Source organism: Alosa sapidissima, chromosome 22 (assembly GCF_018492685.1).
Source record: "Alosa sapidissima isolate fAloSap1 chromosome 22, fAloSap1.pri, whole genome shotgun sequence".
NCBI lineage: Eukaryota > Metazoa > Chordata > Actinopteri > Clupeiformes > Clupeidae > Alosa > Alosa sapidissima.
Window position 1 is genome coordinate 721,084 of NC_055978.1, and position 16,552 is coordinate 737,635.

The 16,552-nt window shown below is 40.2% G+C and overlaps 1 protein-coding gene across 8 annotated transcripts in view; it reads right to left on the reverse strand.

Annotated features, from left to right (window-relative positions):
* dmd (dystrophin) overlaps window positions 1-16,552 on the reverse strand; it is a 481,347-nt gene that overhangs the window by 247,219 nt on the left and 217,576 nt on the right. For all 8 annotated transcript variants that reach the window (XM_042077917.1, XM_042077916.1, XM_042077914.1 and 5 more), the window contains 4 exons: window positions 15,392-15,508; window positions 14,600-14,734; window positions 13,599-13,751; window positions 10,993-11,163 (listed from right to left, as the gene is read on the reverse strand). In XM_042077917.1, the coding sequence (XP_041933851.1) occupies window positions 10,993-11,163; window positions 13,599-13,751; window positions 14,600-14,734; window positions 15,392-15,508 (576 nt within the window). The remainder of the gene's footprint in view (window positions 1-10,992; window positions 11,164-13,598; window positions 13,752-14,599; window positions 14,735-15,391; window positions 15,509-16,552) is intronic.

The following is a 16,552-nucleotide window of genomic DNA, read 5'->3' on the forward strand; positions in this document are numbered from 1 at the left end:
CCTGTCGTGTTCGTTTTATGTTCACTAGTTTTGTATTCCCAGTCAAAAATGGCCGCTGCATTATGACTTGTTATAAATCCATAGTAACACACATATGGTAACACTTTATTTTAATGTGTCGCTGTTACAGTGTACCTACCTAATTAGGTACAGTGGTACAACCTGTGTAACAACATGTACTATCAGGTACTATCATTGGCAAAGAGCTGACCTGAGACCTGCTGGATGGGGTAAATCTTGTCATGATAGATTTGATATACAAACCATTCTTAGCTCCAGTCAAGGCCTCATTGTCTTCAGTGTACTGTAACAGCTGTGCTAAGTGGGAAATGGCTCTTGGTAAGGTGAACGTTGGAAAAACCCTGCAACTGAACGTGATATGATTTTGCCAAATTAGACAGCTTTAGATAAGTTTAGTTGTTGTTCTATGCGGTCATTTTCAAGAGGTTCATAGGCCAAGGGCGACATCTGTTGGTGAAACTGCAATTAGAAAAAAAAACTAAGAAATTCTGAATGGTTGTTATTCCTTTGGTGGTGGTTGGTTGGTTGGTTGGTTGGTGGGTGGTTGGGTGGAGGGGAGCCCTGGAGAAAAGAATTGTCAATCGGAGAAATTTGACGCGAACACAACATGAGGGTAACATGTTGCTGGCATCAAATTCAAAATGAATACATATTTTCCATGAAATATTCCAAATTTTCATTTTCATTTGATATGTTGTCTATGTCCTTTTTGCTGCTAAATATGGGTTTATGAGACTTGTATATTATCACATTCTGTTTTTATTCGCATTTTACACAATGTCCCAACTTTTTCAGATTTGGGGTTATATATAAAATTTCTAAAAAAAGACTTCAGCAAGGCCTACTTTTTCACCCTTTTTACTGAGAGCACTTACATTTAAAATACCCTCCAGGGGGTCGTTTCTAGAAAGCATTGTTGGCTAACTTGCGTTGCAACCTTGGTAGTTCACTCCGTCGTTCTTGGATTTGGTGTTTCTAGAAAAGGTAGTCCGAACTCTCAAAGTTTGGTCATTTGAACTACTGCCCCTGGGCAGTCACACTTGTGTCGTTCCTTGTTCCAGTTGGTGTCCGGAGCACCTAACTAAAAATCACAACCGCCTAAACAAAAATTACGAAGTGGAGGTTTATCTTGTGACTCAATGATTGAGTATTTCCTTGCTTTTTGATAGGCTAGTATTATAATCTTCACAGACTTAAAATCAGCACAGTGTGGTGATGGTGTAGTGGCTAAAGCAGGTTTGATTTTCTTATGAAGTGAGATTGTCCTCTTGCTTCTCGCTACCTGCAGATGATCTAGTGTGACACGTGGATTCAATTTTTTTTGACTGATGTCATGTACCTATTGGTCTCTCGATGTAGAGTAACTATATGCATAAATATTTATGGTCAAAACCTATTGTTGTGTCTCATAGGCCTACTCTTACTCAGAAGTGAAAAGGAGAGATAGGATGCGAACTCTGATCGAGCGTCCAGAGTGCCGACGTGCTGCTGTGAAGCCACGAGATAGTGATTAGAGCTTGTGATACCCTGAAATTTGTGTAAGGCTATATCTTTTTCCAACATTGATATTTACCACAAATAATGACACATATTGGTCGGCTTTAGTCAACTGTTTTACATGCTTGCAATAGGTTTAGGTTTTTGCTGATGGCAATGACAATGCCGCCATTAATCACTCAGTTTAAATTACAAAAATGTCGACATAGGCCGTGGCAGAGAATTTCTAGGGGGTGGGGTATTACACATTGCCACTGTTTCCACCAATGATATGTATCGCTGCATCATCAACAACATTGTTGGAACTACGGTGTTCAAACGCCGGAGGTAGCGAATTGCGACACAGGTACGATGCTTTCTGGAAACTGGTGTAACAATGTCGTTGTTTGGTCGCAAGTTGCGTCGTACCACGGTGGTTGAGCAACGTCGTTGCTAACTATTCTAGAAACAAACCCCAGAATTATTGGCACCCCTAGTAAAGTTGACTAAAAACGAGTCTTTTGGTGATTTATTGTAATCTCACAATGAAAACAATAAGGAGAAATCCAACCTTGAAGGAAAGCAAATTTATCCTGAGAACCTTATATACAGATGGAAGGAAGGAATGTTTCCATTTATATTCAACTTCTTCAAGTTAATCAGAGCAATACTTTCTGCAGTAGTTCATGACTTTCTTTTCCCTAAGGTATGAAAATACACAGCTATATACTGTAGTGACAGAGATATACTGTATAAAGTCTGATATTCCTGCACATCACCAACATCTGGGATCCAAAAACAGCCAGTGCACAGGAATTTTACCTTATTTATAACTATACGAATTTCAATGACATTTACCTTTATTGTCTCACTAGTAGATCAGATATTGAGGCACACAGACAATGGATAGATGAAGAAAGCAAGCAAGAGAGAGAGAGTGAGGCCGAGGGAAAGAGAAACCAGCACTATAAGGTTGGGTCAGTTGCTGAATGATTACTAACATCTAAATGACCAGGTGGGTTGCTTTCTGGCATTTTGCTGGTTTTAGCTGGTCTTTGCTGGTTTTCTTCCAGCTCTTGCTGGTCTTTGCTGGTGTAGCTGGTTGGGCCAACAGGTGGACATGCTGGCATAACTATCTGAGGAAGCTGGTCATGCTGGTGACCAGCCTGCCAAGCTTGACATTGTTGGTTTAAGTCATGCTATATTGCTAGAATGACCAACATAAGTTGGCATGGCCAGTTAAACCAGCAATGTAAAACCAGCAACACCAGCTAAAATTACCAGCTTGAGGTGGTACGTCAAGCAAAACCAGCTGATTTCCATTGTATGCTGGGTAAACCAGCTAGACCAGCAAAACTCTTGCGAAAACATACAGCTGGTCAACCATCATATGGTTGTCGAACAAGCAAGTCAACCAGCTGTTCAACCAGCAAACCAGCTTAAGCTTGTCTGGCTGTTTCCAGCAGGGATGTGGCATAAGCGTATATCTGCAACAGCTTTACGACTATTTGTTGATCATCAATTTACCTCATTTTAAAATAATATTTATTTTCAATATTTTTGGTCATATGCATGTTTATACGTATTAAGTAGTGATGCTTAGAAAGACAAGGAACTTGTGGATTCTGAAGTTTTGACCCAACCTTTTTCATATAGGAGGCTGGGGTGGAGAAAAAAGTAAAATCAGCAACCAGATCTGTGTGCTTTGTCACTGTGCTGATCAACTGGCCCCGGTGTTTGCAGACATTCTCAAAACCAATGAAACAGTGTACAATCCCACAGTGTTTCAAAAATAATCATCCTGGGGGGTATTCCATCAACGCTGCTAATGAAGCTTAACAGAAATAGCCTGGCTTGAACTCAATTGAACTAGCGTAGACTTTCACTTGGGGCTAAAGCCATTCCATTAACTCAAGTTAACTGCATCTTGCCTTTGTTTATTCAAGCGTGTCTGCTCATGCACGAGTTAGAAAAGTAGACCAAAACAGTAGATTGATAAAAAGAGGATATATGTTGTAAAAGTAAGGGGAAAATAGAGGATTTCAGTTCGGTTTACAAGCGCCCGCCATCTACAGGTTTGAAAGGAAAATCATAAAACTGAACATCGAGAGAGGAAAAAAAATTGATAATAACTTATATAAATTGTAGAATAATGAAAGCATAAATTTAAACAACACTGATCATGGTTTAAAATGAATTGCAAGTTTGATTGTCTTTACTCTTGAACAAACGAGTGAATGAATAAATAGCATAACCTCAAACCAACATTGGCATAGGCTGATATGTTCAGGGTTCACTCCAAATTATAATGTAGGCTAGGTAGCCTATAGGTGATCATAAATTGACCCTTTGCTAAGTCCCGCCCATCGAATGCAGATGAGCTAATGGCTGTCCAGCAGCTCTAGTCAACACCGGTCTGAGGTTGTCGGACTTGGCAACAGTAACTAAGGGGGGTGGGATTTAGCGAAGGGTCAATTACACTAAGTGGGGAATAATTTATAATAGGCTACAGTCTGCCATAAGTCTCAAGTCTTATAGGTCTGTCAAAGTGGACGATGGCGGCGTGGACGCATCTCGATGCCCTGTGTCTCTCCGGATTTTGCAAATTAGTGGTAATATGCTTGTTTATTTCAAGTATTTTCGGTAAAAACAGTTTAGCGCACCTATCGTACACCCGACAGGAACTTTTGGACATTGGTTCCTGCAATCCCGACATCTTTATCAGCGCAATACTAAGAGATTGCTAAATCAACAAGACCTACGAACTCCACCACACCGACCGAAAGGAACTTCAGACGGTCCAGGAAATGTAAACAAAGGGGATCTTGTGGAGGAGTTCGAGCGAGGCTAAAGCTAATTCCACATAGACCTCGCTCTTCCAAGCCTTTTCCTTGCCAATGTTCGCTCCCTGGTGAACAAAATGGACGAACTGTGGCTGCGGATCACCACACACAGAATAATTATGAGCTGCAACATCATGATTTTCACAGAAACTTGGCTTAACAGTGAAATACCCAACACCACTATCGAGCTAGCTGGACGCTGCATTCTCCGTGCCGACAAAACAGCTGACTCTGGTAAGACCAGAGGTGGGGGTTTGTGCATTTATGTTAACAAAACGTGGTGCATGAACACCACCATCACCGAAAGTCACTGCTCAGCGAACCTAGAGTATCTCATGGTTAAGTGTAGACATTTCTATCAGCCCAGTGAGTTTACATCAACTGTAGTAACAGCAGCCCACCACCGAATGCTAATGCCAAGCTTGCCATGAAAGAACTGCATTCTGTTATCAGTAAACAAACTCTGCATTCCGAGGCAGCCTTCATTGTCGCGGGTGACTTCAACCACTCAAATTAAAAAACTGTACTGCCCAAATTTCATCAAAATGTATCATGCCCCACAAGAGGAGATAATATTTTAGACCATGTCTACACAAACATAGCTGATGCCTACAAAGCCGCTCCCCTCCCCCACCTAGGACACTCAGATCACCTCTCATTGTTTCTACTGCCCAAATACTCAGAACTCATCAAACGTGTGAAACCAACAGTTAGGACAGTCAAAGTGTGGCCAGAGGGAGCTGACTCAGCACTTCAGCAGCGTTTTGAAAACACTGACTGGAGAGTGTTCTCAACTCAGGCCACCCATGACTCCCACATGGACATTGATTCCTATGCCTCCTCCGTTTTGGACTGTATGAATTCCAACATCAACAGTGTCACCACCCTCAAACGGATTACGATTTTCCCTAATCAGAAGCCATGGATGAACAGTGAGGTCAGACTCACCCCCATCATCATGAAGTGCTTCGAGAGGCTGGTGATGGCCCATCTTAAGACCTGCTTACCACCCTCACTGGACTCCTTTCAATTCGCCTACCGTCAGAACAGGAGCACAGAGGATGCCATCTCTACGGCATTTCACTCTGCCCTGTCCCACCTTGACAATAGCAACACCTAAGTGAGAATGCTGTTCATTGACTTTAGTTCAGCATTCAACACCATCATCCCCTCCAAACTGATCACCAAACTCAGTGAACTGGGCAACAATACCTTCCTCTGTAACTGGATTCGGGACTTCCTAACCAACAGACCTCAGTCTGTTAGGTTAGATAATCACACCTCCTCAACCATCACCCTGAACACCGGCGTACCACAGGGATGTGTGCTGAGCCATCTCCTCTACTCCCTCTTCACCTATGACTGTACACCTGTACATGGTTCTAACATCATTGTCAAGTTTGCAGACGACACTACGGTGATTGGTCTCATCAGCAACAATGATGAAATGGTCTACAGGGAGGAGGTCCATCACCTTACATCGTGGTGCACTGACAACAACCTGGCTCTCAACACCAAAAAGACCAAAGAGCTGAGGTGGAGCGTGTAACCAGCTTCAAGTTCCTGGGTGTCCACATCTCTGAGGACCTCTCTTGGACCCTCAACACCTCTACCCTGATCAGTGTCTTTTCTTTCTGAGGAGACTATAGAAGGTCCACCTGTCTCCCCAGATCCTGGTGAACTTCTACCGCTGCACCATCGAGAGCATCCTCACCAACTGTTTCACAGTTTGGTATGGCAACTGCCCCTGCCCACGACCGAAAAGCACTGCAGAGGGTGGTGAAAACTGCCCAACGCATCAACGGTTCCTCACTCCCCTCCATCGAGGCCATCCAGGACATGCGATGCTTGCGTAAGGTGCACCACATCATTAATGACTGTTCTCACCCCAACCACAGACTGTTCTCCCCATTACCCTCTGGGAGGCGTTACAGGTCTCTCCGCACCCGAACCAGCAGGTTCAGAGGAAGCTACTTTCCTGCAGCTGTCACCTTACTGAACTCTGCATCCTGGTGACAACCAATCAACTAAGCTTTTTTGCACTTCTGGGGCCGTATTCACAAAGAATTTTAAGGCTAAAAGTAGCTCCTAAGTGGCGAATTTAGGAGCAACTCCTAAAAATAATGGGCGTGTCACTCCTAACTTTAGGACTCCTAATTTTTTTCACTAAAAGTAATTCACGAAGCATTTTAGACCTAAAAGTAGCACCTTAGTCTGGGACAGCCTAAAAGAAGTCGAGAGGACTCCTAACTCACTAAGACCTATTCACAAACAGCTTTTTGTGGCATTTCATGTTGCGATGTTTTGAAATGGGTATGCGCAACAGGAGCTTCCAATCGCGAGGGAACAATTTTGCATTGTAGGCATAAAAGGGATGCTATAACGCCACCAACAACAACCAAAACTACTCATTGTCAACATGTAAATTAAATGTAACGTTTCATTGTGAATCAAATTAAAATGTTCTCCTCTTTGCAAACGTAGGCATATGGTGACAGATTAATTTAATAATGTTGCAAAAATAGCCTAGCCTACTGCATCAATCCGTAGGCCTATGTTTTATTAGGCTACTAGGCTATTTGTTTTGCCTTACTCCTTATTCATTTAGGCTAGGCCTTTTTATTCAGTTATTCATCATCTTCCGTCCTTCGCACTACTTGTGTAGCGCACGCATTCTCAGACCTGTCACCTGTCACTCATCATCGTAAGGGAGGTGTTTGGAATCATTCCCGCGTTACAATCATCAGCCAATCAAGGTGGTCACTTCAGTCAAGCTCGTGCATGAGTAATGACATCATCCATAGCAACGAAGACTCACTCTTAGTTTAGGAGTCATTTTTCCTTACTAAGAGTAGGTCTGAAAGGCTTTGTGAATAACTTTTAAGAGAAAACTCCTAGCTAAAATCTTTTTGTGCGATTTAGGAGTACTCCTAGTGGTAAGATAAAAGGCTTTGTGAATACGGCCCCTGGTTAGACGCAAACTGCATTTTGTTGGCTTTGTACTTGTACTTTGCACAATGACAATAAAGTTGAATCTAATCTAACCTAATATAATGTTTAATCTTGAATTCATAGGTGAGCACAGCTTTGATTTGAAGTTCACAAACAATCAACAACACATGAAGCACTTTTAATCATTGGTTGCCTAGGCTATATAGGCTACAGAATCTTAATTGGCTTGCATTAGATTTAATTTAGCCCACTGGCATAGCCTATTTACTGTCACTGAACAGGCTACTAAATGTGCATGACCCTTTATCAACAGTAGGACAGTATAACTAAGAATGCGAAATGGCTCTAGAATTACAGAAATTATCATGGTGATAAGCGATATAAAAGCTTCACGAACGTTATGAACGCCTCCCTTGGTGTACTGTTGTGCTACGTGTTACACCACCACAGAATGCAGATGATGGTGAGTAGCAAGATTCTTAGAACCACACAGATGTCAAGTTAATATTTTTTAAGTTGTATAATTTTTATAAATTCTTCGTAACTAGTGAATGAATATGTAAATCATTGCTTGGTGACACTTTCGGAAAAAAGAGTTTCGACTTCTATTTTGGAAGATGTAGGCTACAGATGATGAGAACATGAAAGCACAGGTTGACGGAACCGTCTTTCGGGACTCGTTTTCCTACTGATGTTTTTTTTTTTGATTGGCATGGATTCCAGTTGCTGCTACTGGAAGAAACTGGAATCCATGCATTTCCACTGAATTATTTTTGGAATCTGATCCCTTATCATACCTGTTCATTCTTACTCGTTGCTCGACTTATCGTGACTAAATTCAAGATGGCTGCAAACGCTAAACTTCGTGAAGATACGGTCTGTATAAATCGTCTTGTAAGTAAACTACCAGTGCTTTTTCAAAGTTCTCAATGTCTCGTTTTAAATGTCAGGGCCCTCGCAAGTCTACCAATGAAGTGTGGAGATACATTGAGCCTCGTAAATGGGTGTAAAACAGTGATTTATTTGCATGGCTAGCCCGATGCCGAAGCACCACTATTGAAAAAGCTGTTGGTAGCATCGGCTAACTAGCGCCAGATTTTGGAGTGCAGGGGACAAGCCGAGATGGGCTATGAGACATACGTTCACACTCGGTATCATGTTTCAATACACTTTAGGTCAATATCACACCGGAATTCTCCTTTAACTCAGCTCTGGTTTGGTGAAACCTTGACTTTCTTGGAAACAGAACTTAGTCTAGCCAGGTTGATGACACCACTACCACTGGGCTACTCAATAATAGAATAAACAAGTTATATACCTAAATGTATTGAATATACTGGACTGATCTTGTTGCAGTGGTACTTCAATCACTGTACTTCTGCAAGCTGGATTTGTAAATATTGACTCACTACATTCTTCTACTCTTCTTCGCACTACATATTCTTGTGTGTGTGTGTGTGTGTGTGTGTGTGTGTTCTTTATGTGTGTGTTTTTGGGCCCTGTATGTTTGTTCTTCTGTTATTTCACAGGAACTAAGCAACCACTATGCTGTTCCCACACAATTACTACCAACATTGATGCGTGATCTGTACCTACATTTAAGCTTGTAATCTTTGCAAACATGTTTTGTTTGTGTGTATTTTCTGTATTGAAAATAGGCAATAAGTCTGATTACTATCTATAACTGGTTTTGATTTTTTTTATACTATAGGCAAGATGTTACTCAAGTGTGGGTATACTGAAAAAAAATATGGATGTTCCTTGTGAGAAGTGATTCTGTGAATTCACTATTACAAAAAGTAAGACACAGTACTTCTTTTGCCATTTTATTATCATATTCACTACATCCATAACTTCATGTTTCACTGAGGCATAAAAAAGTGACACAGAGGCCAAAATCCTTAGCATGGGAAGGACAAGAGAATGCACAATTTGAACTGGTGTGCATTATCTGGAGTGGAAAATGTGGCGGAAGTTGTGTCTTTGACAGTTGGAAGAGGGCATGGGATTTGTGAATAATTGTAAACACTGGTTTCAGTCAATGAAATCAGATGGCTGTGTAATAACCCAAGGAGGTTGTAGGTTACAGTGATTTTAGAATAGCTAAGGGATTTAACGTTAGATTTAACACCAAGCAAGTCCATAAAATCTCACTTCCTTGTTGTGGAGTATAGACCTTAACTGTGACCACCCACTCTGATTCCGGAACAAAGAATCCAATTAATTTTCTCCATTGAGAGCTGGATTATAAACCATAAAATCGTCACCATCCAAGGTAGACTTAAAGCCAGCTATGGCATGATTAAGCGATTGTATATGCTCATATAGACACCAAAAGTTCAGTCGGGCATCAACCTTGTTTTGAGAAAAAATTTGTTTTATTTGCAATTTCACAGAAAAGTACTATACTACCCAAAATCCTAGTGTAAAAGCAGAGCCTTTGATTGGTAGAAATCACCGTTGCCATGGAAATGCCATGGAAACACACACCCAAAGTAGGAGTTTTTTTTGAGGTGCTGGTCACAGGATACGTAATATTCTGAACAGAAGGAGACCAAAGGCTGGGTGTTTACCATGTTAGGTGTGTTCTTTCACAGGTGGATTGTAAGACTTGAGAAAGGCCATAGGCTGAAACGTTTTTTAATTAAACTATTGGCATATGAGGTGCTAGAGGGTGCGGTCTCCTTTTGTTGACTTGTATGACTTAAATTCCGCCACAACCACATTCGTTTGCTCGCTCAAACAACATGGATACCAATACCAGAGATGCGTGGCCATCCGATGAAAACTGTTTTTCTCACCAAGAAAGTTGAATTTACTCACTGTAAACGGTAGGAAGTTATTCATCTTTTTGTCTTACATTCAAAAGGAAGCATGTTAAACTATCGTTAAGTTGGAAAACATTGGAAAATGTATAATTCACAATGGCTGATGGGATCAGTAGTTCCTCCTCTTGGAAATTAAAATACTGTATTTACATACCTTTGCCTTTTTTTAGTTTTTAATGCATATTTTTTATTGATTTAGCAGACGCTTTTTAACCAAAGCGACTTATATTTGTCAATTATATTACAAGGGTCACTGTCCCCGGAGCAACTCAGGGTAAAGTGCCTTGCTCAAGGGCACAACCGTGGAAGCCAAGTATTGAATCTACATTTTTTCAGGCTACTGTATGGTAGCCCACTTAACCTTAATCACTACGCTACCACTGCTACCACACTACAACCGCCCATAAATACAGGGTTGCTAATAACTGTGGCATATGTTTTTTGTTAAAAATATTTATTTCCTTGAAATATTTATTTTTCTCAAAATGGATTTGATTCAATTCAAGGTGGAGTTCATCCTCTTTTTACTCAACTTTACCAGGGGTGCCAATACATGAAAAAAATCTCTGCTAAGGCTATATGGCCCAGCTCTTTTGATACATATTCATGAAGATCTGTTGAGATCAAAACGTTTTAGAATAAATAAAGTATTTCTTGGAGCCCATATACAGTGTGCAGGCCATCTCCTTCTCTCTCTATGTGTGTGTGCACACATGCATACAGTCTAGCAAATAGATACAGAGGAGTTTGTCATTTATAGTTTGTCATGAAACAGTTCATGCTTTTTGGATGTAAGTGATTTGTTATAATTAGGGAAAGCTGTGCTATGGTTTAGTAATTACAGTTTAGAGCATAATGACAGGGACACTCACAATCTGACGGTGAAATGGAGCAAACTTAAGCTCCACCTCCTTCCAGCGCCTGTTCAGCTGGAGGAGACTGGGCTCCACCAGCTTGGCTGCACCTGCTTTTGACAGCATACCTCCCAGCTCACAGACATCACATAGATCCATTTGTTTCTGATCCAGTGCACTGCCAACCTCCTGATGAACAAAAATCACACACGCACGCTTCAGGGTCAATTCATTGCCACCCTCTGTGGTACAGAAAATGACATACCAGCTCCTCTGCAATGTCACACCAGCCTTCACACCTGCAAAGGATTATTAAGCTTGAATAAAAATAATGAGAAAGCCAAGCCATTAAAAATGTGGTACTACATTTTATTTAAGAATCCTTAAGAATCCTTAATGTTATCCCACCAGGATTTTGTGATCTTGCAAGCAAATGTATGACTCTTCACGCCAGATTTCAGAAAAAAGGAGTCATGGAATCTATTTGCGACAAAAAAACCCCTCAAAAGCACAACAATTGTTTCAATGTTTTGCACATTTGTTCACTTTTAGTCAAAACAATCACTTCAAACCATGGTAAGAATGTAGCAGGATCACAATTTGTGTGATTTCCTACAAAACGAAAATAAAAATCATTGTGATTCTAAGCGCAATTTTTCAGAATTTAGAATTTTTCAGAACTTAGTTGCAACAATCACAATAAACCCTCACAAAATCCTGGTTGGTCTGTACAACTTATTCACGTTTCCCACAAATAGTGTGCTATCACTGCTACTTGTCATGACGGGTGTAACGATTCACGGAGGGGAACAAGTCAGTTGACCCCTGATTAGCTGAATGTCACTGTGATCATCTGAAACACAGAGAAATCTGAATTACAGAGGGCTGGGTGGTGACAATAGGATGAGAAAACATAGAATCACACAGATGCATGTTAACTCTGACTGCAACTTAGCATAAAATTCACTGCGTGAAAAGGGATGTATCAAAGAGTATCTGGACAAAGTAAGGATCATCCACACTATCCTGTTTTCATTTGAATCCAAACACTTTTGTCATATACTTTGGTGTTTTTGAGCTCCTGAAACAAAATGTTTTGAAAACACTGTCGGCCCCGTATTCACGTATACCCCGTACCATCATGTCACTACTGCGACTTTGATTTCTTCAATGCATCTCGTAGTTGGAGCGTTGCCAGCATAGGCATAGGCCTACATATTGCTATTGTTTGTGATGGTCAGGTTGTATTTTTTCTTGTAATATTAATAGGTCTATTTGTGTAATGTTCTGATGCAGCAAGCTTTGGGTTCACTGCAAAAACTGCTTATCTAATAAAATATAACCAAGATTATTAATCTTATATCAGGATAAAAAATACTAGTTTATATTGATTTCAATATAAAGAGACTTACCTAGCGCTTTCTCGTGAAATCATTTTACTTAATTTAAGAAAAGTTTGACATCTCATCCTGAAAAAAAGCAAATTTTTCTGCCAGTGCGTTAAGCAAATTTGTCCTAAAAACAAGCAAATTTGTCTGCCAGTGCGTTAAGTAAATTTGTCTTGATAAGACTCCTTAAAATAACTCAAAGTCTTCTTAAATTAAGTCAAAATGATCTTTTGAGAGAACGCTAGGTAAGTCTTTTCATACTAAAAACAATACCAAATGAATTTTTTGATCTTATTATAAGATTAATAACACTTGGTTTTCATTTTTTGCAGTGTAACTGTTGTCGCCACAATTGTACAGTACAATTGCATTGTAATTGGCTGCTGTAGGACTGCCCATGTTTCTGTCACTGTATGAAAACTTCTGATTATAAGATTAATAACACTTGGTTAGATTTCATTTTTTGCAGTGCTATGGTTCGTTATTGTAAGATTTAGCACTAATGCAAAATGTTAAAGAAAAATGCACGAGTTATCAGGTCCATAGCCTATTTAAAGATGCCGATGGTAGGCTACTTGAATCGCGCAAAAGAAAGCACACTTTAGGCTATATTGTTCATTAGCTTAAGATTTAAATTGAATGTGAAATGCTCAAATCAAATGTGAAAGTTGACAGGGGCTCGTGAAATATTTGTATTAAGTTATGTTTGTAGCCCTACATGCTCCAATAGCGCAAAAGAAAGCACTTGTTAGGCTGTTTCATAGAGAGCCTAGCCTATATTGTGATGTTGAGAGGTGCGAGATAAAAAACAAAATACTTTATTTAAGTATAATTAATACTGATTTTAGCTCGTGTTTGATTTATCGCGGGCACGGGTCGGGTAACGGGCCAAATATGAATGGGTCTGGGCGGGTGCAGATTTAATTTTGATATTATCACGGGTGACGGGTCGGATCTGGTGCTGAACTTTACGGGTGCGGGTGGGTCTCCAAAAACGGACCCGTGCAGGACTCTGATCTATAGCATGCCTGTAATAATACAATGGAATTATAGTCCAAAATAATCTTCTTTTCACGCAATGAATGAAACATCAACCTTTCAAAACAGTTCTTGTCACATGAGTGCAATGGATAATATTATACATTTTGGGGAGTGTGCTTGAGTCATATTTAAGTGTCTCTGTGAAGAAGCATTTTTTTAAGAAGTCTCTATGTGTATGTCTCTCTGTGTGAATACCTTCATCCTTGACACTTCAGGAGGATCAGGAAACTCGGCCACAGTTTTCTCAATATCATCCAACCACTGGACCAGGTCATGTGATTTTCTGCGGTACTGATACCACTGAGGAGCGATGGCAAGAGCCTTGTGCTTCCTTGCCAATCGCAGATCCTAGACATGGAAACAATAGATAAACCTAATGAATACTGTATCTTACTTACAGTAGGATCATACCTTCAAATATTTCAGTTAGGTAAAACACAATCAATCAGAAAGGCAAAAGCAAGCATCTATTTCTGTTACCATAAAACTTGCCCACGTGACCACAATGGGCAGAGTGCTCTATGACAAACTCATATCAGCCTAGGATGACAGAAGGAAAGTCCTTTGTTTAAACAGTCTTATGGTGTATCCACAGAAATCCTATGATCCCTGACTGGTATTAATCTCTACTAGACCCTAGGCTCATGGTTAGATTTCATTTTTTGCAGTGTATACAACTGTTGTCGCCACAATTGTACAGTACAATTGCATTGTAATGGCTGCTGTTGGACTGGCATGTTTCTGTCACTGTATGAAAACATATTTTAACAGTAGAATAAACAGTAGACATTTTTACCCCAAAATGTTATACATACTGCTCAATACAGCAACCATGGCTGCTTTAGTGATACTTTGGAACATTGCTTATGACATAGTCCTCAGATTTGAATTGTTTGAAAATACATCTTAATTTTTCATCTCATTGGGTCTGTAATTAGGTTTCTGAGGCCTGAAAAGACATTAGGTGTGACCATGTTGCTGAGAGGAAAAGAAAAAATTAAAAACAAAATATGTGGATATCATGTTTCTCTCTTTTTCTGGTTCTTCAATTCTTGTTTCTGCAAAAAGTATGCTATGGCAATGACACGCCATAGTTTTATTTATATATTTATGTTTCATACAGCTGTATGATTTTTTCCAGATTGCACATGGCATGGTATTGCATGATTATCAACTTCATGTGTATGTGTATGTACCTTCACAGTGTCATATTTGCTGCTGAGATTTGAGTGTTTGTTGTGGACAGCTTCTCTGCGATCCGGGTCTTTAATTCTCTTCTGCAAACTCTGTCCTTTCAGCAATAGGTCCTGCACTGCCCCTTCCTCACAGTCCTGAAAATATTATACACACAGACACACAAACATATACAGATACAGTACATCATACCCTCATCATACCCACAAATGGATCCACAAATCATTTGACTTAATTTAAGAAAAGTTTGAAATCTCATCCTGAAAACAAGCAAATTTTTCTGCCAGTGCGTTAAAGGAAAATTCCGGTTTTTAGCACTTTAAGGACCTTTTCTGGTTTGTTTTGGATGAACTAGAGTGGTGGACACCGAAATTTTGACGATTGGTCCTGTCTCGACTTTTCTGACTGAACACCGCTAACCACTCGGTGAGTTGCACAGTTTTGAAAACGAACGTTAAGGGTTGTTTTAGGACATGTTTGAGTAGCCTACTACAGTATGCCCATTGCCAGCCACCCTGTGAAGTCAAAGGCGATTCAAAACGAGTGCGAAAAGTCGAGACAGAACCAATCATCAAAATTTCGGTGTCCACCACTCTAGTTCATCCAAAACAAACCAGAAAAGGGCCTTAAAGTGCTAAAAACCGGAATTTTCCTTTAAGTAAATTTGTCTTGATAAGACTCCTTAAAATAAGTCAAAGTCTTCTTAAATTAAGTCAAAATGATCTTTTGAGAGAGCTCTCTCTCTCTCTCTCTCTCTCTCTCTTTCTATCTCTCTCCAACACACACACACACACCTTATCCTCTTGAAAATCCTCTTCTTTTAGATTTTCACCATATTCCACCTCTTCTCCCAACAGATTTAGCCAAATCAGAGCCTCACTGTGATACTGCTCCAGCTCCCGAGCAGACACCTTACCATAGATACAAATACATGTTAGGCCGAAAATATTTTGAAGACATTTAAGTCATTAAAGCTATGCCAGTCAGTATTAACTTTCAAAAGTACTACTTAAAAACAATATAAGCAATATGATGTTCTCTTACAAGTCTTTACAATGTGAAGTGTCACACAAGGTGAAGTTAGTTTCACTTTGCCAATGAGTTCAAATAGACGAGTGCAAATGCGTGAAGGCTATGCTAGGTTTTAGTAAAGCATGGTTTATGACTATTCTATACGGTCTCGCAAGCAGCCTCCTTCAAATGCGCCTTTGAATGCCAAAATACCGATGCATTTATTTGACATATCACGCGTTGCGCCGTTAAAGGGAATGACAGATGTCATTCTCATTGGTTTAAATGAAATGATGTTACGCCCCAAACACACCCATATGACTGATTAAAAGACCTAGGAACACCTTGTTACGCCATGCGCTCCACTTTTGATAGCGAAACCCCTCCCAATGTGAACTGGACATCCTACTAAATTTGAATAGACTTTTGACGAGTGACGATGCACTTTAGAATGTCATGATAGGGCCCTTGACCTCTTACCGTATTTTCTGGACTATACGTCGCACTTTTTTTTCATAGTTTGGTTGGTCCTTTTTTTCATAGTTGGCTGCGACTTCTAGTCAGGTGCGATTTAAATCGTGATTAAATGTTAATTCCTGCTGAATGACATGATTCTCTGCATGAACCATGGAAACATTACCGCCTACAGCCGCGAAGGGGGTGCTCTAGGCTTGTGACTTGCTGGTTTGTTATGTTAATTTAGCCTATTCAGCTTCCCAGGCACTTCCAATGTTCAACACAGCCAACCGCTAGCATTTTGATAATCGCTAGCATCTTGCTAATCGCTAGCATCTAGCTCACAAATTACACAGCAAATGACAACGGTAGTTCAAACGAGGCAAACAAACGTCTAGTCATCGTTAATATTCCACATCTGGCAGAAAGGAGACATCATCACATCAAACTGTGCAACCAGGAACTGACCTTTTAATTTCCTTGTCACC